This window comes from Oryzias latipes, chromosome 16, assembly GCF_053564925.1.
Source record: "Oryzias latipes strain Hd-rR chromosome 16, Olatipes_Hd-rR_3.1".
Taxonomy (NCBI): domain Eukaryota; kingdom Metazoa; phylum Chordata; class Actinopteri; order Beloniformes; family Adrianichthyidae; genus Oryzias; species Oryzias latipes.
Window position 1 is genome coordinate 9748784 of NC_136252.1, and position 24351 is coordinate 9773134.

General features: G+C 47.0%; 1 protein-coding gene across 1 annotated transcript; it reads right to left on the bottom strand.

Moving 5' to 3' along the window:
* Positions 1-9975: 9975 nt before the first annotated feature.
* On the bottom strand, positions 9976-24089 carry sacm1lb (SAC1 like phosphatidylinositide phosphatase b). Its single transcript, XM_023963964.2, has 20 exons — positions 23952-24089; positions 23687-23784; positions 22149-22223; positions 21936-22063; positions 20225-20374; positions 19858-19917; positions 19068-19101; positions 17851-17952; positions 17634-17719; positions 17434-17520; positions 17281-17349; positions 16267-16346; positions 16096-16194; positions 15885-16023; positions 15452-15521; positions 15292-15364; positions 14572-14665; positions 14313-14405; positions 14185-14242; positions 9976-12518 (listed from the first exon to the last, which is right to left on the bottom strand). Exons 1-20 carry the CDS (start codon positions 23978-23980, stop codon positions 12382-12384), a joined length of 1761 nt encoding a protein of 586 aa, XP_023819732.1. The 5' UTR covers positions 23981-24089; the 3' UTR covers positions 9976-12381.
* Between the last annotated feature and the right edge of the window lie 262 nt (positions 24090-24351).

The window sequence follows — 24351 nt, forward strand, 5'->3', positions numbered from 1 at the left end:
AAAAAAGATATCCAGAAAAATCACATTGATAGATTTCTACAGAATTTATTTGTACAATAGTGCAGAAAATAAGTATTAAGATCTTACAAACATGCACAGTTTCTGTCCCTTACAGACCCTTTACTTATTATTTAGAAGCCCTTCTACCCTCCACTGGTTACCTGTATTAATGTCACCTGATTGAACTGGTTATCTATATAAAAACACATGTCCACACCTTTAACAGTCAGACCACATCGTCTCCACCAATACCAAAGAGCTGTCAAAGGACACCAGAGACAACATTTAGACCTGAACAAGACTGTTGATGAACCAATCTACAATAAGCAGCAGCTTAATGAGAGGAGATCAACTGTTGGAAATATTATTAGAGAATGGAAGAAATACAAGATCACTGATGATCTCCCTCCACCTGGATTTCTATGACAGATCTCACCAGATGGAACAAAGATCTGGAGAACGGTGAGGAAACAGATGAGAACTGATCAGTGACCTGAAGAGAGCTGGGACCACAGTAACAAAGGTTACTATAGTAACAAACAACCTTGTCATGGGTTCAAATCCTGCAGAGCTCCAAAGGTCCTTCTGCTTAAGGCAGAAAATGTCCAGACCCGTCTAAAGTTCTTCAGAGAGCATCTGGATAATCCAGAGGAGGACTGGGAGAAGGTCATGAGATGAGACCAAGATCTCTTTGGTTTAAACGCCACTCACCGTGTTTGGAGGGACGAGAATGCTGTGTTTCATTCCAAAAAACACCATGCCCACTATAAAGCATGGGGGTGGAAACATCATGGTGGGGGTGGTTTTTCTACAAAGGGGACAGAACGACTGATCTGTACGAAAGAAAGGATAAATGGACCCATGTGTGGAAAGATTTTGGAGAGAGATCTCCCTCCATCAATGAGAGCATTGAAGATGAAACATGGCTGGACCTTCAACCATAACAGTGATCCCAAAAACATCACCTGGGTAACAAAGGAGTGGCTTCACAAGACACATTCAAGGTTCTGGAGTGTCCTAGCCAGTCCCTGGACCTCAATCTAACAGAGAATCTGTGGATGGAGATGAAAGTCTGCTTTCCAGCAACTGCCCCAAAACATCACAGCTCTGGAGAAGATCTGCATGGAGGAATGGACCAAAAGTAGCAGCTACAGTGTAAACCTGCTGAAGATTAGGATTACCTTATGAAGTATTGAGGTGAACTTTCATTATATATAAAAATAAATAAATACAATTATCAATCATCAATCATTGTGATTTCCTGGATAATTAGTTTACTGTCTGTTGTTACAGTTGAAATGAGTCAATGATGAACGTTACAAACCAAAGTCAACATTTTAAGTGGAACAACTTCTAGAATCATTGACTGACAAATACGCTTTTGCCCTACAGCACAGACCCCATGTGACTTTTTCAGCCAGTAAATGTGATGTTCTGACAACGTAATTAGTTCACAGGTTTACTGACTGAAAAATATATTTTTTGGCTCCTCTATTCTCTGAATCTTTTGAGGCGTTCTTTCACACCAAGGTGGGAAGACTTTTTGCTTTTGGTTGATATTTCATTTAGAAGCATGGCACTGCTGAAAATTTAGCTCCTGGAATGATAAATATGTCCTCATGTCTCATGGCTACTGATCTATTGTTCCCTACCCCATCCATTGGTGAGGGTACCATCCCTCAATGGAGGTGGCTGTGACCCTTGGGTACTGGGTACCCGGGCCGGGCAGTCCTCTCTCCGTGCAGGGAGAGGAATCCCTGAGTTCTCTGGCTAGGCTGTGACCTGGGGTCACATCACATCTGAGGCTGGGGAAGTCCGTGTCCCTGTGGTGCTGGTTCTGGTCTTTGGTTCTGGTCTTTGCCTCAGAGTGTTGCGTCTTCAAAATTCCAACAGTGGGGGAGCCTGGTTGGTCCATGTTTACCACGTTTTCAAGGACTCCACCTCTTCTCTTGGGTGGCTGCCAATAGCATGAGGCAAATCTCCCTTTGGGCTGAAGTGGTGGTGGGGGTGCTCAGAACCTATGGGTGGGGGCTTGTCTAGGGCTGAGGGAGCTCTCCCTGGTAGGTGGAGCCCTGTGGCGGGCCCCCATGGCGCGGCAGAAAGGCTGTTTTCTGACTGGGCTGGAGCTTGCATTTTCCATGCCCCTATGCACCCCTACTATCTGGCGCTGGGGGCTCCTGTGGTGGTCCTTCCGGCCCTGGTCTGGGTGGCTGATGTTGTATTACCCGGCGGACAGATTCCCCTTGACTTGCTATCCTGCACAGGTGTCGGGGGGGGGGGGGGGGGGGGGGGCTCTGCTGCTTCAGATGGGGGATTGCTCTGGGGGCACTCCTCTCTTTTTACATTCCATCATCCACCACAGTAGAACATAAATGCTCACCTGAGCACAGGTGTCTGCTCACCTTTGCACAAATAGTATGCGTGGCAGAATGATAAATGCTTGACGTGTTTTTGTTTCTATGCACAGGTATGTGAGTGTAGTTTTATTGTGTACATGTATGTGTGTAAAGATGTTTGGAGACAACAGGTATGTTTGCAATATTTGAGTGTGTGGATAGGCCCCGACCTCTTTCACTAACATCTACACCTGACAATAATAGTGATAGACCTCCAGCTACTTGTTGCTTTGTGTTTCTACTCCCCCCATACTTCTTTATTCATCCTCCAACTTCTTTAACCCGCCTTTTCTCCCCTTTCTTTGAACCCTTATCCCTCATTTCTAACATGCCGCTCTCTTGTTTTCTTCAGTCCGCTCCAACAAGAAATCCATACAATTATAATTAACATAAATAAAGTTTAGCCTCAAATCCAAAAGGGGTTTATACGAACATACACTTCTGGTGTCAGAAGACTCACAACCCTCTATCAGCGCAGTAAAATCTGTCCAACACAAGAGGCCTTCAGCTCTCATCTGTTTGCTCAGCTGTTGGACAGGACAAGTTAGAAAAAAACAAATAATGTCCTTATGTCTATTTTTTCAGCCATACACTTACAACCATGGAGCACGGTGTGGGCCAGCATCAACTAAACATTCCTAATGTGCTCTACACAAAAACATCCTGAACTTCCGACACAAGTTTGAACCTTTGAATGCCAACAGCAAAGTGTAGAGTCCAGTCCTTTAACCCCTTCATGCCCATGGTACAAAAGTTCATCAGACCACTTCGGCACCAAATTTACCTTAATGTAGCATCTGTTTAAAGCAAAAACATCAGTGATTTTTTTCATAGATGGGAACAAATTAAAGTTTCAAAGGGTTCAGTTCTTTAGAATTCCTAAACCTGGAGACCTCTCATGGACCTAAAACCTCTCATTTCTGGCAAAGAGATGAACAACCACCAATTGAAAGCCTCTGATTTTTACCATCAACGTTGCTCTCAAGTTGTACTGCGGCTGAAAGACAGAGGCTGTAAGGAGGGGTTACAGGAGTCAAGCCTCACCCCTCCCTATCTATCATTTACCAAACTTGCTGCCTCAGTAAAGGCAGTAATATTATCAAGAGCAGCCCCACCCCATCCCACCTCCCAACCCCAGTTTCCCAGCAGCTGACACCGGTCTATGTTGAATCAACATTTTTGCCTTTATCATTGAAGCTGTACTTGTTCTATATTCCACTCAGCTGGTAAAAGCAGGCCTGTTCTGCATCTCCATCAGCAGTGGGTAACCCCTGAACTGCATGTGTGCGTTTGTGTGTAGACACATATTACTGATGTAGACTGACCTTCCAGAATAAAGCACCGACACAAAAAGACATTTATGACCATAAACAAATAAAAAGTGTGCAGGAAAACACATGAAGACCGTAAAGTGATTAAAAAAGGGAAACATCAAACTCTGCCAAGGCTGTTCAAGTGAGTTACTAGTGATCCACAATGATATTAACATCATATCTAATCTGCGCTGATAATGTGACCCTAAAAGGTTTGAACCGTGAAGCAGAGAGGACAAAGATTCACTTGGAGAGCAGAGAGGAAACATAAACACCTTTCAGTTAACTGCTTATGTTTGCTCAGATGTTCACACATGCTCCTCATGCCGTCACACTCAGCCTCAGGACTCCCAGACTGTGAGGACATTTCACAGTAGGAAATGAAATATGAGGAACTCCTGCCAAAAATAGCACCTGCACTCTGTACTTCAGCCTTGGGGGGCTCAGGCTTTGTCCATTGCTCTGTGTGTTGAGGTGAGTAGATCTTCTGTAGCCCAAAACAGCGAGTCTGCAGAGGTGTGAAAGCCCACATAACACAGCCAGACCCCTTCAGTGTTCTGCACGGTTACAGTGTTGTCTTCACTTGTTACTGTGGACGCCTGGTTACTAACTGGTTAGTGGGGGGTGCTCGACATCAGAGGACCCCCTCCCCATAGGGTGGAGCAAACCCTGCTAACCTGCATCTGCTAAGACAGGAGGATCCAATGAGCGGTCGGATTCGTCCAGGTAGCATCTGGCATCTGGACCTTCTTTTTGTGGCCTACTCATTGAAACTGAATGCCACACATGCAGAGAGACCTTTGGAGCGGTGCTGACATTTAAAAAGGGGGACGTGGAGCTGAAATGTAACCCTTTATGACGACAACTTCCATGATTGACTATATGACTATATTATGGCAACCCATATTATAACTACACAGTACTTCTCTAAGGTTGCCAAAGCTTGGATGCTTGTAGCTGCTGTGGCAACAAGCTTTAACCCGGCTGGTACTTTTCTTCTTCTGGCTTGTTCTGGAACCTCCGATTAAGGTCAAGGTCTACTGACCCAGCTTTCCTTCTGTTCAGACATCATAAACACCACTTCTGTTTAGCTAAGGGCCAGCCTCTGCAAAACCCATCAACAATTGTACATCTTACTGCTTCAGTGCATCAGGTAGGGTTTCGGTCGCCTCCAGACAGAGGACCAAATCAAAGCTGAAGTTTTGAGAGTGATCGTTGCATCCGCTGCTGAAGCTCTGGAGGACCTGTAACCCTTGTGCTATCCTAGGCACTTTACCATTGGGAGTTGGGTCATCTAGACCCACTAGACAGTGCTCTGAACCTTTTTTCTTCAATGATTTGTGATCTTCACTGGTGTCCATGGATAACATGAAATCTTTCCACCTTTGTCATGGTAGGGAGAACATGTCAATGTAAGGGTGGGGTCATCTAAGATAGCACAAGGGTTAAGGGTCATTTCTTCAAGAAATGAACAACAGCAGGGAGGACCTTCCTTCAGTGTGTGACACATCTGTGGTGTCATTTGAATAAAGACATTGTAATATCTGATGTGAAATTGCAGGTCTTGGGCGGGATCAGTTGGGTGTGTTAGTCCAAGCAGGTGTGGGCGTGGCCTCTCACTGGTTCCTGTCCCCATCTCCTGACCAGCTGTTTCCTCTCTGTGGGCTTTAACTCAATCTCTGCTTCTTTTTCTTCAGCCACTGTCTTCTTACAGTTTCCATCGATCTCCCTGTTTTCGGTAAACAACATCTTTCTCTTTCTCTCTCCTTCTACCTCGCCTGACCTTTCACTCTCCTCTTCGTGTCCATCTGAGACCAAACTTTAGCTTTGACATTCATCTGCTATTTTGTCCGTCATACTTGTCCACACCAAGGTTGTTCCAAGTAACTAAACTAAAAACTAGGTGTAAGCACAGGTAAACGCTACCTGCACGGCGTTTCTGCCTGACGCACCTCCGACGGTGTCAGTAGGGCAGCTGCAGGGTCATCAGCCGGGAGCCACCCTTCATTGATGTTTCGTTCCATTAATCCCGGAACATCTCGTGGTGGTGGAGCAACGGCAGAGACGTCTCCCTGCCGCCCCCCGCAGCTGCCCTTAGGACCCATCTTTTCCCCATGAACTGTCCTTCCTCCTCAACCATAGCCAGAAACTGGCTTTTTCAGCCTCCTCCGCCAAGTCCTTGGATGCCTTCTTCAATTTCGACCCAGTCACTCCAACTTTCTTAAGGAGGAGCTCGGTGGATGTTCCAACAAAGCCCCTGCAGCCGACTTCCACCAGGCAGATGATGGTTGACCACCCAGCATCTTGGCACTCAGCTACCAGCTCTGTGTATTTGTCCTTCTTCCTTTCATATGCAGCATCCATTCCTCCCTCCCAAGGGATTGTGAGCTCTGCCAGGATTACTGCTTTGGCTGCAGAGGACCACAGGATGATGTCTGGTCGCAGAGCGGTGGTAGTTATTTCTGGTGGGAACTTGAGCTGACGGTCGAGGTCCACCCTTAAGTTCCATTCGCATCCTGGTGTTAGCAGTGATGTTGTCCCTCTCTGGTTGGTGTTCTGTGCTCCAGCCCCTTCTCCAACAAAGTGGATCAAAGACGGTGTCTTCGTGGGACGATCTTTAGCTGCCTCCATCCTCCGTACTTCCAGGACCTCTGCCAGTTTCCTCAAGACCTGGTCATGCCGCCATCTGTACCTACCCTGGGCCAGAGCTGCTTTGCAACCGGACAGGATGTGTTGTAACGTCGGGCTTGGAGTCTTGCAGAGATGGCAGTTTTCCTCTGAGCCAAACCATAGGCTCAGATTGCTGGGGCTGGGTAGGGTGTCATAGGTGGCCCGGATAAGGAAGCTCAGCCTTGCTTGAGGCATCTTCCATATGTTAGACCACCCTATGGTCCTATTGACAACGCCTTCCCATGTTGTCCAACGCCCTTGTTGTGGCTGGCTGAGTGCTTTAATCTTGCACTGGTTTTCCTCGCTCCTGTTCACCTCTTCAATTACCAGCTCTTTCGTCTCACTTCTTGTGGCTTTCGACCAGAACTTGGGGGCTGTTCCCCAGCCTAACCCAGCTCTGCCGGACTGCGTCTTTCCCACGATTTCGTTGTGCTTAAGCTTGCTGATGGCCTGGTCAACAGCCTCTTCTGCCTTCCATTTGCTTCCGGTTCGGACAGGTGCCTTGGTGTTTCTTACAACAGGGTCGGTTGAGTCTCTCAGCTCAAGCACAAGCCTTGTCTTCTCCTGTCTGTAGCCTAGGCTGATGGGCTTCAGTGGCAGCTGAAGTGTGTTTCTCCCAAAAAGGCCTGTGTTGGACAGACTTCGAGGTAAGCCAAGCCACTAACGGATGAAATTGTTTGCTTTGGCATCCATCTTTGCTACTGTGGATGATATAATCTCACACAACTTCAGGGGCCACATCAAGCGTGGATAGAGGATGAATTGGTAGCACCACACTTTGAATTTCCCTGGGAGGTGGCTTTTGTCAATCCTCTCCGGTCCATCCCTAAGCTGGAGCATAATGGTGGCCGGCATGTGGTTGTCAGACAGCTCCGCCGTATACAGTCTTCCCAAGCTTCGCACTGGTTGCTCAGCCAACAATGGAATTCTTTCTCCATTCACTGTGAAAGAGATGTGGTCATTCCTCACCCCCTTCCGGATTGAGAGACTGCGAGACTTTGAGGGTTTGATTCTCATTCTGGCCCATCCAAGGAGATCTTCAAACCTCTTCAGGAACCTGGTAGTACATGGCGCTGTTTGCAGCAGGCTTGTTACATCATCCATGTAATTCTGCAAGGCTGGTAGTCGCTGGCCTGACTGTGACTTTGTCCCTCGCCCCATTTGCCTACCACCAATCAGAATGACCTCGAAGGCTGCCGTGAAGATGATGGGAGAGATTGAGCAGCCCATTGCGATGCCCTTCTCAAGATGGTGCCAACTGGTGGTAGCTTCCTGTGTGGTGTAGCATACTTGGAAACTACTGAAATAGTTGCATATTAGCCTCTGGATACAAATTGGGATGTAGAAGAATTCTAGCGCAAAGGTTATGAGTTGATGAGGAACTGAACCATAGGCGTTTTCCAGATCCAGCCAGACCACATGCAGGTCAGACTTCTCGCGCTTGGCTGCTTGAATCTGGTTCCAAATCATAGTCGAGTGTTCCACACAACCTGAGAATCCTGCGATGCCTGCCTTTTGGCAGCTGGTGTCAATATAATTGTTTTCCAGTAAATAGTTAGCCATTGTCTTTGCCACCACTGAGAAAAAAAAAGTAGATTTGATAAAACATTTTATTTTACTGAGAAAATCAATAAAAAATTTAAGTTTGGAAAAATGAAAACATTAAAAATATTTAAACAATAAAAACTAAACTGAAACAAGTAAATCTACACTGGAAAAAAACTAAAATGAATTAAAAACAAAAGTTAAAAGAACTAACTGAAAAATACAAAACTATATTAACTATGAACACCAATGAAAATGAAATGGTAAGATAAAAAAAAACTTTGGCAATCAGAAACAACCCCCCCCCCCTTGTCATGGGGGCAACACCTGAGAAATCTGCAGTGCCACAACCATCTCCTGCCCGCTTGTAGTGCACTTCACTCTGCTTCAGTGAGTGAAGGGTGGGCGGGGCATGTGAGGAGGGGCTGCCAGGTATGTGTCAGGAACGGCCAAGATCATATTTTTGGAATTTAGCGGTTTTTTTTTTTAAAAATTAGCATTATTTGATTGGATGTTATCGGTAAATGAACGTTACAGACAGGCTTTCACACATGACATTGGGACACAAAAAGGACACTGGCTATTTTCGCTATTTAACCTTTATTTAACCAGCAAAGTCCCATTGAGATTAAAAACCTCTTTTCCAAGGGAGTCCTGGCCAAGAGGCAGCACATTTCAATACAAAAAATACATAAAAACAAACATTAAAACCACATACATCATAAAAAGCAGTTGCACATTATTATTTCAGTCTCTGATGCTTTGAGCTTGTTCTTAAAAACATTTAAAGATGCCCGTTCAGTTAGTTTCCAGTCTTTCTGTAGCATATTCCAAGCAAAAGGAGCAGAGTGGACAAAGGCTTTTTGTGCGGGCAAATGGAACAGAAAGCAACAACTGGTCTTAAGATTCTTAAGGAGGAAGATTCCACACTTCTTGTGATTAAGGAACAAATGTAGGGAGGCAGTGATCCAAGCAAGGCCTTGTAGATAAAAGTGTACCAATGTCCCTGCCTCCTAGTGGCCAGAGAAGGCCATTGTACTCTGAAATACCATCTGGGCAAAGGGGGCAGGTGCTTGAGCAACCCCACCCTCATCATGAGTTTCAGTCATCAGAAAGGACGGCTGAAGTTTCAGTTAAAGCTTTATTGTTTTGTTCCATTTGAACGTTAGTTTGGTTGGCATCTCTGTGCAAACAGCAAAGACAGACTCACAGCTGCTCTGTGGCAAACAAAGGTCTGTAAAAACAATCGAAACACCCCCCACCCGGAAGATCTGTCCACATCACATCTGCAGGGGAGGAGCGGGCCCCCACCACAGCAGCCTGTAAGGAAGTGCTGCTCTCTGCATACGACTGAGCTAAACCTGAACGTCTGAGGTTTCCACCATTTCTGTCAGGATCCTCAGCTTTAGGAGAGCTCTGGGTTTCCCCAGAAACCAGTGTTGGTGCTGTCTGCAGGCCTCCACTGCCAGCCCTCCTGCCCCTCCATTTGTGATTCAGACGACGGACGGGTCGCCCCCTCCGGCGGTCTCTTCCCTCCTGCTGGTGCCGCTCCAGGCCTCTCCGGCCACAGGAAAATGGTCTCGTTCTCACATGTTAGCGTACATGCTGGGTTCACACAGGACTAATGACAAACTTTATCTTACTGCTGTTGTTAATATTTGACATGTTTAATAAATGCTGTAAGTCCAGCCCCCCCCCTCCCCGGATCATGGCTTTGAGCCAGTCCTAACGGCCTGAAATCATTTTTATAGATGATGTGCTTCTTTTTTTAACTCTGTTAAATATGGAGTTAGGAAGGAACCAGGATTCAGGTTCTTTCCTTTAATGTGGGTGGGGGGCAAACTGCATGGTAGTTCTCTAATGTGTCTTTAGAAGCTAACAGGGGAGCTTAAGTCAGTTACTTCCAAATACTAACATTCACAAGTTTACTAAGGTAGCAATACTTTCCTGAACTACAGCAGGTGGAGCAGCCATAAGTCGCCTTCCAGGGATCTGCCACCTTTAATGCTGAAAACGCCATTCGGAACGGACTCAGCCAGAGAAAGTCCATGTTCAGAAAAATACACTTTACTTGTTGTTGTGGCCATTAAGTCATTCATTCATAAAATAAAGACTTTTAATTTTTACAATTATAGGAACACTTATTTGTTTCTATATAAATCAATGTGAACTTTTGAAGGTAGCTCATAGTAGTTCCTTTAAAATACAAAAACTGACCTGAACTAAAACTGCACAAGACTCAAACGTTCTTTCATTAGGACTTTGATGCTTTTTCATTCTTTTTCTTTTACGATCAATATATACATGAAAACATGGGTGTAGAATCCAACAAAAAGAAAAAAACTAAAGGTTCAAATCTGAACAGCGGCTAGACGCTGTTGCTCAGCAGAAGATAAGAACATATGCTATAAAAGTCTTCTATAATAAACCCACTTTTACCATCACCTCGCTCCGTCATCTGACAAAATATAAACACAAAACTTTATCAACAGATTTACCAGAACTAAAAGCCCAACATTTATTTCAACTGTTAGCAATTTCTTAAAAGCTGAAGAGCCACAACATGGTACAAAGAGCCATGTATGGCTCTTTGTACCATGTTGTGGCTCTTCAGCATGTATGGCTCTTTGGCTGCAGACGCCTGATTTAGGGTCATTTTGCCCCATTAAAAAGCAGCAACACATCTCACAGAGACACATTCATCAGACACTGGTCTGCCAAACAGCTGCTACAGGTGAGTGCTAGCACCTATAACTGGTTGCTGCTCTGTCACTTCTCCCAGCGGAGGAAAAACGGGTCAAGCGGGTCAGAGTGACCCTTTCAGGCAATGATAAACGGATGGGGCGTCTGCCTGACAGTCAGGAGGATGAGACCACCAACGGCAGCAATGCTACAAACGACTGGAAAGTCGACATCTAACAGGAAAATCTGCCAACAGCTCAGAAAAACCTGTTTTGTCCAAGAATGTGAAAACCTAAAGCGTATTGGGAGAAAGTCTCAGCCATCCGTTCAGGCTGTGTCCCACCCAGATCCCACTTCCAGGACCCCACAGGAACTGAAGGAGCCTTCGGCGTCAAAGGCCTTTGGTATTCCCAAAAATCCTTTAGGACCTTTCACACACTGGTTTTAACCCTTGTGCCATTTTTATGGGGTCCAGATGACCCCACCCTTCCATTGGCGTGTTCTCCCTACCATGACAAAGGTGGAAAGATTTCATGTAATCCATGGACACCAGTGAAGATCACAAATCGTTGAAGAAAAAAGGTTCAGCGCACTGTCTAGTGGGTCCTGATGACCCAACTTCCAATGTTAAAGTGCCTAGGATAGCACAAGGGTTAAAGCAGACCCACCACCTCACTGCTGGAAATCCTCCAGAAGAAAAAGAGGCAGCCAAGCCGGCAGGTTTCAAAGGCTAATCAAACGTCACCGTCTCCACAAGAGAGAGAGGCATTTACCCGAATGTCTGATGACAGAGAAGAAGGTCAACCACTGAAAAGACCAAAATACCCAGCTGTGCCACTTTAGTTTCAAATCAGTCGTTTTCTCAGGGAAAACAATGTTGTTGCAGCTGCATGTCGGGCTTCACCTCATACATTTGCAACTCCAGAAAGTGGAAGTTCCATCTTCAGTCTCTGCAGTCCGTCTTCAGTGTGGACTGAGAGGAAAGGCCTGAGGCCCCCACCAGACAGACTCCCGCATACTCTGTCCTGGCATGGACACACCTGATCCAGGTGTCAGTAGGAACAGACATCTGAAAAACATGCAGATATAACACCCCCCCCCTGCTTTAGAGGCATGTCAGGGTTTCTCCCTATAGTGAAATGTGGAACAAACAACATCAAAACTTTAAACCCAGATCATCATGGCCAATGTGAGAGCTGGAGATGGACCAGGAGAACAGATGGGATCCAGCATAGCTCAGTACAGAACCACTGATATGAGAAGGTCCAATCTGTGCAGAACTCTGGCCCAGTCTGAGGACTGGAACCTAAAGATCAGTGAGCCTGACCGCTGGCTGGATTTGAACAGCTGAGAGTCCAGGATTCTGAGATGACCCTGGTTCTGAGGTGTGCGTGGGATTGACATGAGATTTATGAAGTATTCATTTTTGGAGCAGTTCAGTGTTCCTTTGAAGTCAGCATATTAGCATCAGAACGGAACCAGGAACTGCAGCCAGCAGCTTCCTCTGTGTGTCGCTGCATAAGAGCCTGGGACGTGGCTGCACATCTGGCACCAAATCCCGCTCTGGTTTCTGGTAAAAATCAGTCAAAGTGACCCCTCCGTGTGGACCACAGTGAGCCCGGCACTCGGTCTGACTCCCTGCCCGCTCTGAGTCCATCAGAACCCTCGGCTCTGTCCCGGTGTCAGTAAAGGCTCCAGGCATGACGAGGCCGCTTTGAGCCGGGGGGCAAGGCAAGGGGCTCGCCGGAGCCCAGCTGCCGTCCACACGCAAACATTCAGTCCAGCTTCTCCTTCTGCGCCAGGCGGGGAGCATCCACAAAGTCCCGTCCGTTGAAGAGGATCAGGCCAGCAGTTGCAACACTGGCTGTCCCCCAGAACAGAACATAAGCCAGAGTCTCAGTCAAGGTCTCCCCTGCAGGACACAAAGGCATCATCAGGAGGAGCAGATAGATATACAGTGGGACAGAAAAGTATTCAGTCAGCCACCAATTGTGCAAGTTCTCCCACTTAAAAAGATGAGAGGCCTGTAATTTTCATCACAGGTATACCTAGAGACAAAATGAGGAAAAATAATCCGGGAAATCACTCAGTTATCTGATTTTTTAAGAATTTATTTGTAAATTATGGTGGAAAATAAGTATTTGGTCGTCTACAAACAAGAGGATTTCTGGCTCTCAGACCTGTACAGAGGATTCTCTGTCCTCCACCCGTTACCTGTATTAATGGTACCTGTTTGAACTGGTTATCGATATGAAAGACACCATTTCAGGCTCAGTTACTGATTAAAGTTAGGATAAAAGTGCAGAGAACTTCTGGGAGGTTTGACCCTTTCAGAAAGCTGGAGGTAAATACTTTTCAGGACTTGTGAGGATCTCTGATCCTGAATTTACACGGGTCTGTCTGCGGTGCGTCTCCAGTGCGCTGCGTGGGGAGTCCATCCCACGAGGGTCAGTTCCTTTGCATTAACTCCATTGTGTTTCTTGTCTGACCCCCTCCCCCCTGCATCCCGGAGGAGTGGTTCCCGTCACCTCTGTGTCAAGCAGCTCCTTGCACTCGAAGCTGATGCCCTCTCCGTCCTAACAGAGTTCTTGTAAACTACATCTCATGACACACTTTTGAACCTACACAATTAAACTTTTCGTCCATGGTGGCGTTATCTGTGACGTTTTCACTAAACTGTAAATATGAAATGAAGTCTCATAAAGTTTTATTTTGAAAGTAAAACGGAAAATTTTATTTTAAAATCCCGGTTGCCTGGCTTTTTGCCGCAAAATTGACGCTTCAACGGACTGAGAATAGAATTCCTGTGAAAGACTTAAGTTGCTGAAAGGTGGGACTGACGTGGAACGCAGACGTGACGGAGGCGATGTTAAAATTCTGATAAAAGTTCTATTTTTGTGTCAACACAACAGAGATGCATCGGAGATCCAGCGTTGACAGATTGCAGATGCACCGCAGACGGACTGCAGATGCACCGCAGACGGACTGCAGATGCACCGCAGACGGACTGCAGATGCAACGCAGACGGACTGCAGATGCAACGCAGACAGACTGCAGATGCAACGCAGACAGACTGCAGATGCAACGCAGACAGACTGCAGATGCAACGCAGACGGACTGCAGATGCAACGCAGACGGACTGCAGATGCACCGCAGACGGACTGCAGATGCACCGCAGACGGACTGCAGATGCACCGCAGACGGACTGCAGATGCAACGCAGACTGACTGCAGATGCAACGCAGACGGACTGCAGATGCAACTTAGACGGACTGCAGATGCAACTTAGACGGACTGCAGATGCAACGCAGACGGACTGCAGATGAACCGCAGACGGACTGCAGATGCAACGCAGACAGACTGCAGATGAACCGCAGACGGACCAGTGAAAATCAGACGCCTCTGTTCCAGCTGCAGGTCCCTCAAGCCTTCAAAGACGACTTCAGTGTCAACCTCAGATGCAGTGACGAAAGTTTGTTTCTTTTTACAGAGCTTTCAGTGTGAACAGTCTGGACCAGACCAGTTAAGACCCCGCCCCATCCAGAAGCAAAGACTGTGTTGAATGTGTTCAGGTCTTACCAGCCATCAGCAGGCAGATGATGCACATGGAGAAGGCCACGACCATGATGATGGGCAGCTGCAAAGACAGGCAAAGCATGAGCGGCTGCAGGAGGCGGGGCTGGCGGTCTGCCTCACACTCGTCTTACCGTCAGGAACTTCCAGTCCTTTTGTTCCTGCAGGGGGGAACTCGAGTCCGCCTCTTCCACGACGAAGTTCCCCAGGAACAGATCGATGGAGTCCTGGAGTTTGAGATGATTCACAGTAAACATCCACATTTTAAAATGTATCTAAAAAGTGTTTCGATTTTTTTTCTCACTAAGATTTTAAAGATCATCTTTGAAAAACCAAAACCTAGAGGTCAGATGAACCCGAACTCTGCATCTACCTGCACACATGGAGGCTCACCTGTCTGAAGCCATCAGAGAAGTTGTTTTTGTAGTATCGGATCATGGAGTTCCAGCCATCCATCAGCAGACCCAGCTGAGTTCTCTTCCCAGTCCTGAAATGCGGTCACACCGGGGTGATGCAGAGGTCACGTGCATCAGAGGTCACGTACATCAGAGGTCACGTGCATGGCTGCAGAGCTGCAGCATTCTGGTAACTTCCTCAGGAGGAACTCAAAAACTATGGGTTTTGTTTTAACCAATCACCCTTTGGTTCAAATGAGCAAGCACAGACGTTCCTGCACGTCAGGGCAAACGCATGCAGATAAAGACTGAGGGAGGATTTGAACCTCGTGAGGTAAAAGAAGCTTCTCTGAATTTTACAAAAACCTCTTCAGTGCAGAGGACAGTGCAATGCGGTGGCTTGCAGGCTTGTGCACGAGTCCCAGCAGAAGCTGCCGCTACACTTCAGACCACAGGAACCAAACTGAGAATCAACAAAAGTCCAGCGTTGACTCTTCAGCGACACACGCTGCGTTTAGTGGAAGTGTGGTTACAAAAATGATGTAAAGTAAACGAGGACGCAGCTTCATGCCTTGACAAATTCATCTGGTAAAAACTATGAAGAGAGAAGATTTCATTTGATCCACAGAAATAGAGGAGGGAAGATGGAGTCCAATGGAATTCATTAAACCAAACCTGTCGTTCAAGTGGTCCAGGCTGAAAAAAGGGAAAAACTGACCTGGTGAAGTCCGTCTTCAGAGCTCCGGTGCCGGCGTACTGCTTCGCACACGCGTCAGCGTTGTCTGCCCAGGCTGCATCCCAACACAGGAGACTTCATCAGATCACAACCCCCCCTCAGTTCACTGCTCCTGAGTCTGCAGCTGGGAATAGTCACCCACCATTCTTAAATGTCTTTTCAAAATCCAACTGCTCCTCGAGCTTCTGGCCCAGGTGCAAGACGCCCATCCTCTGCAGACACAGACACAATCATCAGGATCCCACAGAGCCTGGAAATGGGCACAATATCAGAATGACCCAGGAGCCCCCCCACACACACACACACAAACACAAACACGCTTCAATCAATGAACCATCTTCTGCAGATGGAGCTGCTTCCTGCCTGTGAGCAGGTTCTTCTTGGGACCAGGATTGTTGCAGAAGCATCTGTAAACGGTTCTAGACGGCAGCAGGTGAGGTTTTGTTTTTTAGTGTCGTCATGACGACACCAGCAAGAACACAGCAATGCAATGTTTCTCAAGAAGAAGCCCATTTCCAGGTCGAACCGCAGAGCTGAGTCTGGCTCAGCCCATTGGACCGGGTCATGGTTGGTACCTGCAGCTGAGCCTGAAGAGAGTTCCGGGCCAGCAGGCTCTGGATCACGTTGGTTCGGTCTAGACAGTCCATGCAGTTGCTCCGAAAGGTGCCGTCCTGACTGAGCAGCACCTTCCCATCAGAGTCCACGAGGAAGAAGCTGCACACAGACAACATCTCATTTTCACTGAGAACACCATGGCAGTGAGGGACCAAGGCCCGTTCCACTGACCCAAGCTCCTCCTGCGCCTCAGCCACCATGTCCAGCAGGATCTGCAGGCGGTGCCACCTCATGCGACTGCACTCCTTGTGGAAGTCAAAGGCCACGTACCTGCGGAGGAGCTGGTCATTACCCAAACATCTGCAGCTGCCCATCTTCCAGCAGAACACAGATGAGCCTCACCTGACCATGCCGGTACCCAGGCTAGTCACCAGGTTTCTGAAGGCCAGCTCCAGAGGCTTCTCTGAGCCATTCTGGTTAATCTGCAAATAGAAAAACAGCCTGAAGATGCTGCCTGATCTTTTTGCTTGAGGTTGACTTCATTTACAGTGGAGGAAATAAATATTTGATCCCTTGCTGATTTAGTAGGTTTACTGCTTCCTACCCCAAACTAGGATTTGGGGTTTACGACACACTGTCCTCAGCAGATAAGGACGGGTGCTGTTTGAACTGAAAAGGTTCATTATATAACACCGTAATGAACTTCTCAAGGCCGTTTCTCTGCTTGTAAGTTGTAACCTGCTACTTGTATTATCAATAAACGGAGCAAAGAGAGAAACAGTCCCTTCAAGATAAAGGATGATGGCACTTCTCCATCAGACTCGTTTCTTCCTTCTACACAAGAAACTTTGCTTGTTGGTGTGGTCTCTTACTGTGTTTCTCTTTATTTTCTAGGTGAATTTATGTGACCTGGTGGGGTTTCCATGAACATGAGAACAAAGAGAAATCATCCTAAAACAACACGGCAGGAGTTAGCTGATGATCTCAAAGCAGCTGGGACCCCAGTCACCAAGAAAACCATTGGTAAGGCTTTACACCACAATGGTTTAACATCTTGCAGTGCTGGCAAAGTAAAAGAAGCTAAAGAAGGCAGATGTGCGGAACCCCCTGAAGTCTACCAACAAACACCTTCATGACTTAGAGAATCAATTCCTTGAAGTTGATTTCTTGATTTTCTATCTCACTGTTCAAATGAATCAACCATTAGGATGACAGACTGTCCGTTTCTTCTTAAAAGAGCAAATCTACTGAATCCTTCAGGGATCAAATGTTTATTTCATCCACTGGATTGTTCCAAGTGTAAAAACCGGCTCTGTTCTGTTTCCTGCAGGTAGATTTTTACGCTCACACGATCTGAAAAGCATTTCAACAGCTCCTCTGAAGGGCTGTAGGTGCAGAGAAATTCTTCCATCTCACCAGGTTCAGCACCACCTGTCTGCCATAGAGCAGAACCTGAGAGTCGAAGTGCCTCTGCAGCCCATCCAGCTGAGGAGAGACGGTGGAAAGAGCATCAGACACAGACCCCGCAGGGCTATGGGGAGGGTCTCATAAATCAGACAGCACACTGACGTGGTTCCCCGCCTTGCTAATCTGTGGTTTGGGCTTGTACTTCAGATTGGGCCTCTGAGACCAGAAGAAGGGGATGGAGCCTCTGGTCTGGAAAGAAAGAAAGAGAGAAGCAGGAGACACCCAGTGAGGGTGGATCTCATGTTTGAGCTGGAAGACCAGAAGAAATGAGGTCTTCATTTGGATCTGAGCAGCAGTTTCACCTGAACAAACGAAGCTTTGCTTCCACCATACTGCACAATCTGCTCGGTTTCAACAAAGTTGGCGGCGTGTCCGTCCACGTCTATCCCTGCAGCAGAAAAACACCGTTTCCTACTGTCCTCGATGTGCTCAGATGCAGAGACTGAGACACTGAACTTCTGCAAGACACTGAAACTCCACAGGGGTCCTGGACTCTGGTCTGCTCCCAGGAAGAGTTACCTCGTACGTAGTAGCGCACGCCGGCTCGGAAGCAGCTCCGTCTGGAGATGATGCTCCACTCAAACTTCTTCCCATTGATGCAGCTGGACTTGATGCTGATGACTGCTTAGAGTTCAGAAAACCCACAGATCCATAACAACAAACAGTAAATGGTGTAAACTCATTTAGCGCTTTTCTGCCTTGCTTTAAGGCCCAAAGCCTTTTACAGTCACGGTCCCATTTACCCCCCCCCCACTGATGGCAGCTCCACTGCTGAACACTGGCACCAACATATAACCACCAGGAGCAACATGAGGGTCAGTGTCTTCGCCTTGCATTGGCAGGCAAGTCAGGAACTGACCCTCCGATCAGAGGTGGACCACTCTACCTCAGCACCGCAGGTCCCGCCTCTTTGCCAACAACTGACAGACGCAGTTGTCCCCAAACATTCCACTTGTGGAAAAAGGACACGCGTCCAGACAGAGAGAGCCAGCAGTGCACACAGAATCTACTCAAGAGGATTCTGCTTTTACATCAACAAGTAGTGTTTACTAAGAGTTATCAAGTCACAAGTGAAATAACTGCAAAAAACGTCAATAAAGGAGCGGCTGTGGGGCAGAGGCACAGTGGTCGACCTCTGATCCATAGATCACAGGTTCAGTTACTGCACGCCCCTCCGCCATCAGTGCGTGAATGTGTGTTCATGGGGGAACGGGGCAGTGACTTAACTGCAAGGTAGTAAAGCTCTGTAAGAGTATACGCCGTTTACCGTTCACAGGATTTCTGACAACAGTACGACTTGAACTGTGAAGGTTTGCTGCAGTAAAACTATCAGGAGTACCGGTTTTACAAAATGTAACCGGTTACTACCTATCTATTACTATTACATCTAATCTATTACTACCTCCCTTTTTTAGTTGTTTTCTTGCGTCTTAAACTGATGGATCGGATTCTTCTCTCTGCTTCCCTGCATTAACGTCTGCCTCTGTGAAGTTCAACGCAGCTCATCCAGTCACCTCAGAGGTTTGTGTCTGCAGAGTGGAGGCTTTTGTTGAAGCCCTGACAGGCCGCTCTGCAGGACATCCCGCTTTCCAGGATCCGTGTCAGGAACGCTTTGTGCCCGCTTCTCCTTCTCTGTGTAACGCAGACTGAGCTCTGCTTTTTGGGAAACATTTTTCTTTCAGCTCGCTAAATGCTGTCCTGCAATCTCTGTGAGAAGCTGCAGAACCAAAGGATACAACCATGGATCACAGGCACCACAAACTTGTGCAACTGAAAAAGAAGAGCAACAAATGAAACATTGATGAAGACGTCTGGAGCTCTGCGTGTTCTGCTCCGGGTTGGGTTCTCCTGAGCTAAAGCAGAGTTGGTTCCAGGAATAAGGAGGCTGACAGTCGACGGCTCTGCCTTCTATTCTAGGACCAAGCAGCAGATCAGTAGTCTGGGAGTTTTGGAGCTGGGAGTTCTTTGAGATGAGACCGTTTGAGCTTTCGAAGCTTTAAAAAAAAAAAGGGATTCAGACTCTGCTTTGTGACTGCAGTTTTTTTTAAGTTGGAGAATTCTCTAAGAAGTTGGAGAATTAAAGTAGAACAATTTGAAGTATTTCCTCTGAAACACACATGATTTTTAAAATATAACAGAAACAGAGGAGAAGAAAGTTCTAGAAACTTGAATTACGTGTCAGTTAAAACTTAAATACTGCTTCAAAATAACTCAAAGGTTTCTCACAGTAGGACTGCTGACCAAATGAATACAAAATGTAATGATATCGATGCTGAGTGACTGCCTGAAGAGCTCCAAGAACCTTTTGTTTAATCTGAAAGTACTAATAAATCTAGAAGTTCAAATACTGCTTGATATCTTGTAAATTGGGTGACATCTGCTGTATCTGAGAAGTATAGTAGAGTTGGATCAGAATAAAAGGATAAAGTATGTCGTTTTTTCCTATACATGTACTAAAAGGACGCATGCAAAGCAAGCCAAGCACAGTGCCCTGCGGAACACCACGACTGTAATGGATGGACTTACCTCAGGCTGAGACATAAACTCCCTCAACAGGTGGCCGTTCCAGACAAACCGCTGATCTGCCTGAACAAACACAGAGACCAAGAGGAACTGAGTTAGTAGTTCTGCAGCAAGCAAGTGTGAAGTTGGCTTTTGCGGATTTTAAGGACGGATCCTGTTTGGGTCAGAACCACGCAGAAGTTAGCCAGTTAGCCAGCCAATGAAAAGAGTTCCCTAAAGTTCATGTCGTTGTTCCTGGTGAAAAATCCTGCTCATTGTCTCTGGAACCGCTGGTGCCGTGTGTCCTGCAGATGTCAGGCTTTCAGGCTCTGTGGGCTGTCAGAACCCTGGTCCAGAAGGCCCGCTGCAGTTTTGGATGTGTGGCGCTCACCCTCTCCAGCAGACTCGTGTCCTGGAAGTCGGGGCTAGTGTTGGCCAGCCGCTGCAGAGTGTGGGTCAGGTCATAGGTGGTGGCAAAATAGAAGGCATCGGTGTGAAGCACGCCGTTGATCATAGACAAGAAGGTCTTGTTGTCCTGCATCTGCAAGGCAAGCCAAAAAGGAGGGAGATGATGAGAGCAGGAGCTCCACAGACGACTCTTCCTCTAAACCAGGGGTGGGCAATTCCAGGCCTCGAGGGCCGGTGTGTCTGCATGATTTCCAGACATCCTTGCCATACTCATGGCTGATTACCTGGTTCAGGTGTGTCCAGCCAATCAGAACATGCCAGAGCATGGTATGCTGGAAAACATGCAGGAATGCGGCCCTCAGTGCCCACCTCTGCTCTAAACTGTCCTGAACCCCCCCCATCATGTGTTGGCTGGAGGACAGCAGTTCACTGTCAGAGATGGACAACCAGGTTTTTAAATGACCTTCGATTTCAATACAAATTCTTTTAGATCAGACGTGTTTACCTTTTCTTCCAAAACAACAAACCACTACTCCGTGTAGGAAAGCTAATCTATCCCCTCTATGCCGTTGTACAGCTCATTTCACGATTCTGGGTTCCATAAGCTGTCCTGTTTAACCAGCTGTTTGACTGTGTTGCAGTCAAACAGTCCTGCCAGTCCTGCCTGGTTACACAGATGATGGCCATACAGCTGTCCACCTTCTGCGAGACAAGTCTTATCCGTTTAGTTGTCAAGGGATCCAACGCTGGCAAGGAAGAGCCTTGAAAGAGCCGGCCAATGAGGATTAGCATGTAGCCTAGCAAGCAGACTGCTTGTCTTCTCCACCTTAATGCGTCCTCAGAACAAATGTATGAAATTGCTGCATCAACAAGTCCATGAAGACCCGACTGGGAAACAATCATTGACTGTATGTGACAACTGGACTGATTGGCCCCTCCCCCCTGGCACTCCAAACAGGAAGTACCTGCTGGCTCCAAGAAGTCCAAATCCCACAGACTTCTACAGAGAAACAAACAGCTGTTACTCAGTCTCTCTATTGGACAGAATAACCATTCTTAATCTGGTCCATTTAACATGCTCTAGATTATTCTCTTTATTAACTTGATCTTCCTGTAGTTAAAATTATTCAAGTCATAAACTGACCAATAAAACGCTTTCAAGTGGTAGGGGTGTGGCCTTCCTACACGCTCACTCCCAATTGGTGAGAATAGTTGCCGTAGAAACATCGACTCAGACCGACAATTCCTGTTTACTGACAATTTCTGGCTCCAAATGGCGGTGGTCGTATTGAGGGAAAATGGCGACTGAATTGACTCCATTTGGTTGGAGCTGGAATAAACCATTTTCTGTGGGTGACGTCACTCAGTCCACTTCTCCTAAACAGTCGATGGGATCAACTGGAATAAAAGAAACTGCAACTTTAGACTTGGTTTAAAAGTTAAAACAGTTCCAATGCTTACTGTTTTTATTTAATAGTCAGTTGTCTTCAGTTTGGTTTGAGCCTTTTATCTCATATCAACACACCGTGAGGGGACACAACACTTCTGATTGGCTGGTCCTCTACAGCCCCTTTTTTACAAAAGAAGTTTGTTTTGTGGATCAGCAGCTGATCCTGGTGAGGTGAACAGGACCAGAACCGGTGCAGGTGATTCACCAGAGCGGAGGAAAGACAATCAGTGACAACGAAACTTACCTGGTTGTCGTTCAGATGCAGAATTGTCTTCTTGTAGGAGATGACGTCAAAGCCCACAGCCTTCCAGACAGCATGACCGAGCAGATCTCCCACCTTCACCTTGTCCGTGATTACCACCAGATACATTCCTAACATGAAGAGGAACACAACCACAGAACATCCACACCTCCACCGCAGGACCAGCTGAATGTGTCTCTGGACCGACAGACTCACCTGCTACTAGATGTATGGTCCCCATGATCCCACATATGATCCTGGTCTCGGCTGATGCAGGAATGTCTTTCCTCCCTGAGGAGCACAAAGAGTTAGAGCACCCTACTAAAAAGCATGGCGGCGTTGGGATCTGAACTAGAGCTTTTTATTTCAACAGAATTAGACCAGGAGGTGTAGTGGTTGGCACTCTAGCCCCACAGTGAGAAAGTCCTGGTTCAAATGCTGGCTAGGACCTTTCTGTGTGGAGTTTGCATGTTCTCCTCATTCACGTGTGGGGTTGAGATGAGGTGAGAGATGAATCAGGCTTTTCCATCTGGCAATCTGATGGATGAATCTGGGTTTGGAGGTCTTCAGGAGACCGGTACATTTTGGACTGCACTGTGCCGGGTGTGAAATTTGCTGGAGGGGGAATTATGGTGTGGGCTTGTTTTTCAGGACTTGGCCCCTTAGTTCCGGTGAAATGAACTCTGATTGCCTCAGGATGCCACAACATTTTGGACAATTCCATGCTCCCAACCTTGTGGGAACAGTTTGCAGCGGACCCCTTCCTCTTCCAACATGACTGTGCACCAGAGCACAAAGCCAGGTCCATAAGTAATTGGATGACAGAGTCTGATGTGGATGAACTTGACCGGCCTGCACAGAGTACTGACCTGGACCCCATAGCATACATAGGCCTTCTCCACCTACATCAGTGTGTGACCTCACCAATGAGCTTTTGGAGGAACAGTCCAAAATTCCTAGACACACACTTCTGAACCTTGTGGACAGCCTTCCAAGAAGAGTTGAAGCTGTAATATCTGCAAAAGGTGGACCGACATCATATTGAACTCAGGGTTAGGAATGGGACTCATATGTGAGTCAAAGGAGGTGAGAAAATACTTTTGGTAATACTGAGTACACCAGTAGCCTCTTAACTCAACACTTTATCTACCAGGCAGCAAATTTGTTAAAGACCCACTCTGATGAAAATGATGTTCATAACATCTTGTGGCATTTTTCTCATGATTTCTCAGATGTAAACTTCATTGCCGAGTATTTCTTTATTCAAACTGTGAATCAGGATCAGACAAAGATCATATTTGTGACTCAAAAAATGTGCTGGGCGGCCACGAGCTCCCTGCTCCTCTCCATTCTGATGCATCTGGCAGACAAATGTGTGGCTCTAAACTCTACGACTGGATAATGCCGCCATTTTTGTTGGATCGCTAATGTTAGGCTGGGGTTGTGATGGGCTGCAAGTTGGTGTGAGAGCATGTCAAAAGATGGGTGATGGGAAATGGTGGTGGGCTTGCACTGGAACAAGTCCTGCCCACAACTCAGAGGTGAATTTCTAACAACTGCTAGACCGAGAAAACAGCACAGGTTCTTTGTCTTTGGTGTGGGATTGTTTTAAGCCTGAGGTATCATCATCATGTTTTACATTTACCTACGCGGTTAATTATAATGTGTTTTCATCAGGGAAGAGTTCTAACTATTTGGGTCCTCGCTCTAGTTCTGCAGAAGGTTCTGGCCTGGGGTCTGCAGGTGGATCCTACCGGACAGGAGGATCTCAGAGGAGACCCTGTCGATGACCAGAGCATCCTCGCAGTCCTCCCCGCACGCCTCAATGTAGAACTTGTCTGGTGTGGTCCGCCTGTAAGGACAGCGCAGTCACAGCTCCCAGAATGCACCGCTTCACCACCACATTCAACACAAACAAACAAGCAGCTATGGCCGTCCGGTGACCGGCTGTCTGATCCACGCCACACAAGCACCGGTAACGTCCGTGCAAACAGAACCGGCGCTCATCGCTGCACTTACAGACACAAAGCTTCATAGGACGCTGACATCTTGGCTTCCAGTGACGTGGCCTTCTTCTTCGTCTCCGTTGGTTTTTCCCGCGCTCCGCCACTGTCGTGGCACGCGGCCGCCCCCCCACGACCAAACCCAGAACTGCAGGGTTCTGGAGAACCAAAGCGAGGACTGGCTGCTGGAGATGAACTGATGCGTTTAGGAAACAGCCTTTGCTCTTTCAAGCGAATTCTTAGATTGTTTTTATTTTCAACACGAGTCTCAGCCTAACTTTGAGACTGCTTAAGATGCGTCATAGGCTGATGTGTGAAAAACCTCAGAGGAGGAGAAACCATCCACGACCCCCTCCCAGCACCAGCTCACAACTCACCTTTCTTTCTTTCTTTCTGACATTTCAAAGAAAACCAGT

Excerpts from the sequence above, each read along its gene's own strand:
- sacm1lb (XM_023963964.2), bottom strand. The coding sequence starts at position 23,980 with ATGTCAGCGTCCTATGAAGCTTTGTGTCT. Across the intron at positions 15,365-15,451 it reads TGAAAAGACATTTAAGAATG|CCTGGGCAGACAACGCTGAC; the intron begins GTGGGTGACTAT and ends GTTGGGATGCAG. Across the intron at positions 14,243-14,312 it reads AGGACTGGAAGTTCCTGACG|CTGCCCATCATCATGGTCGT; the intron begins GTAAGACGAGTG and ends CTGTCTTTGCAG.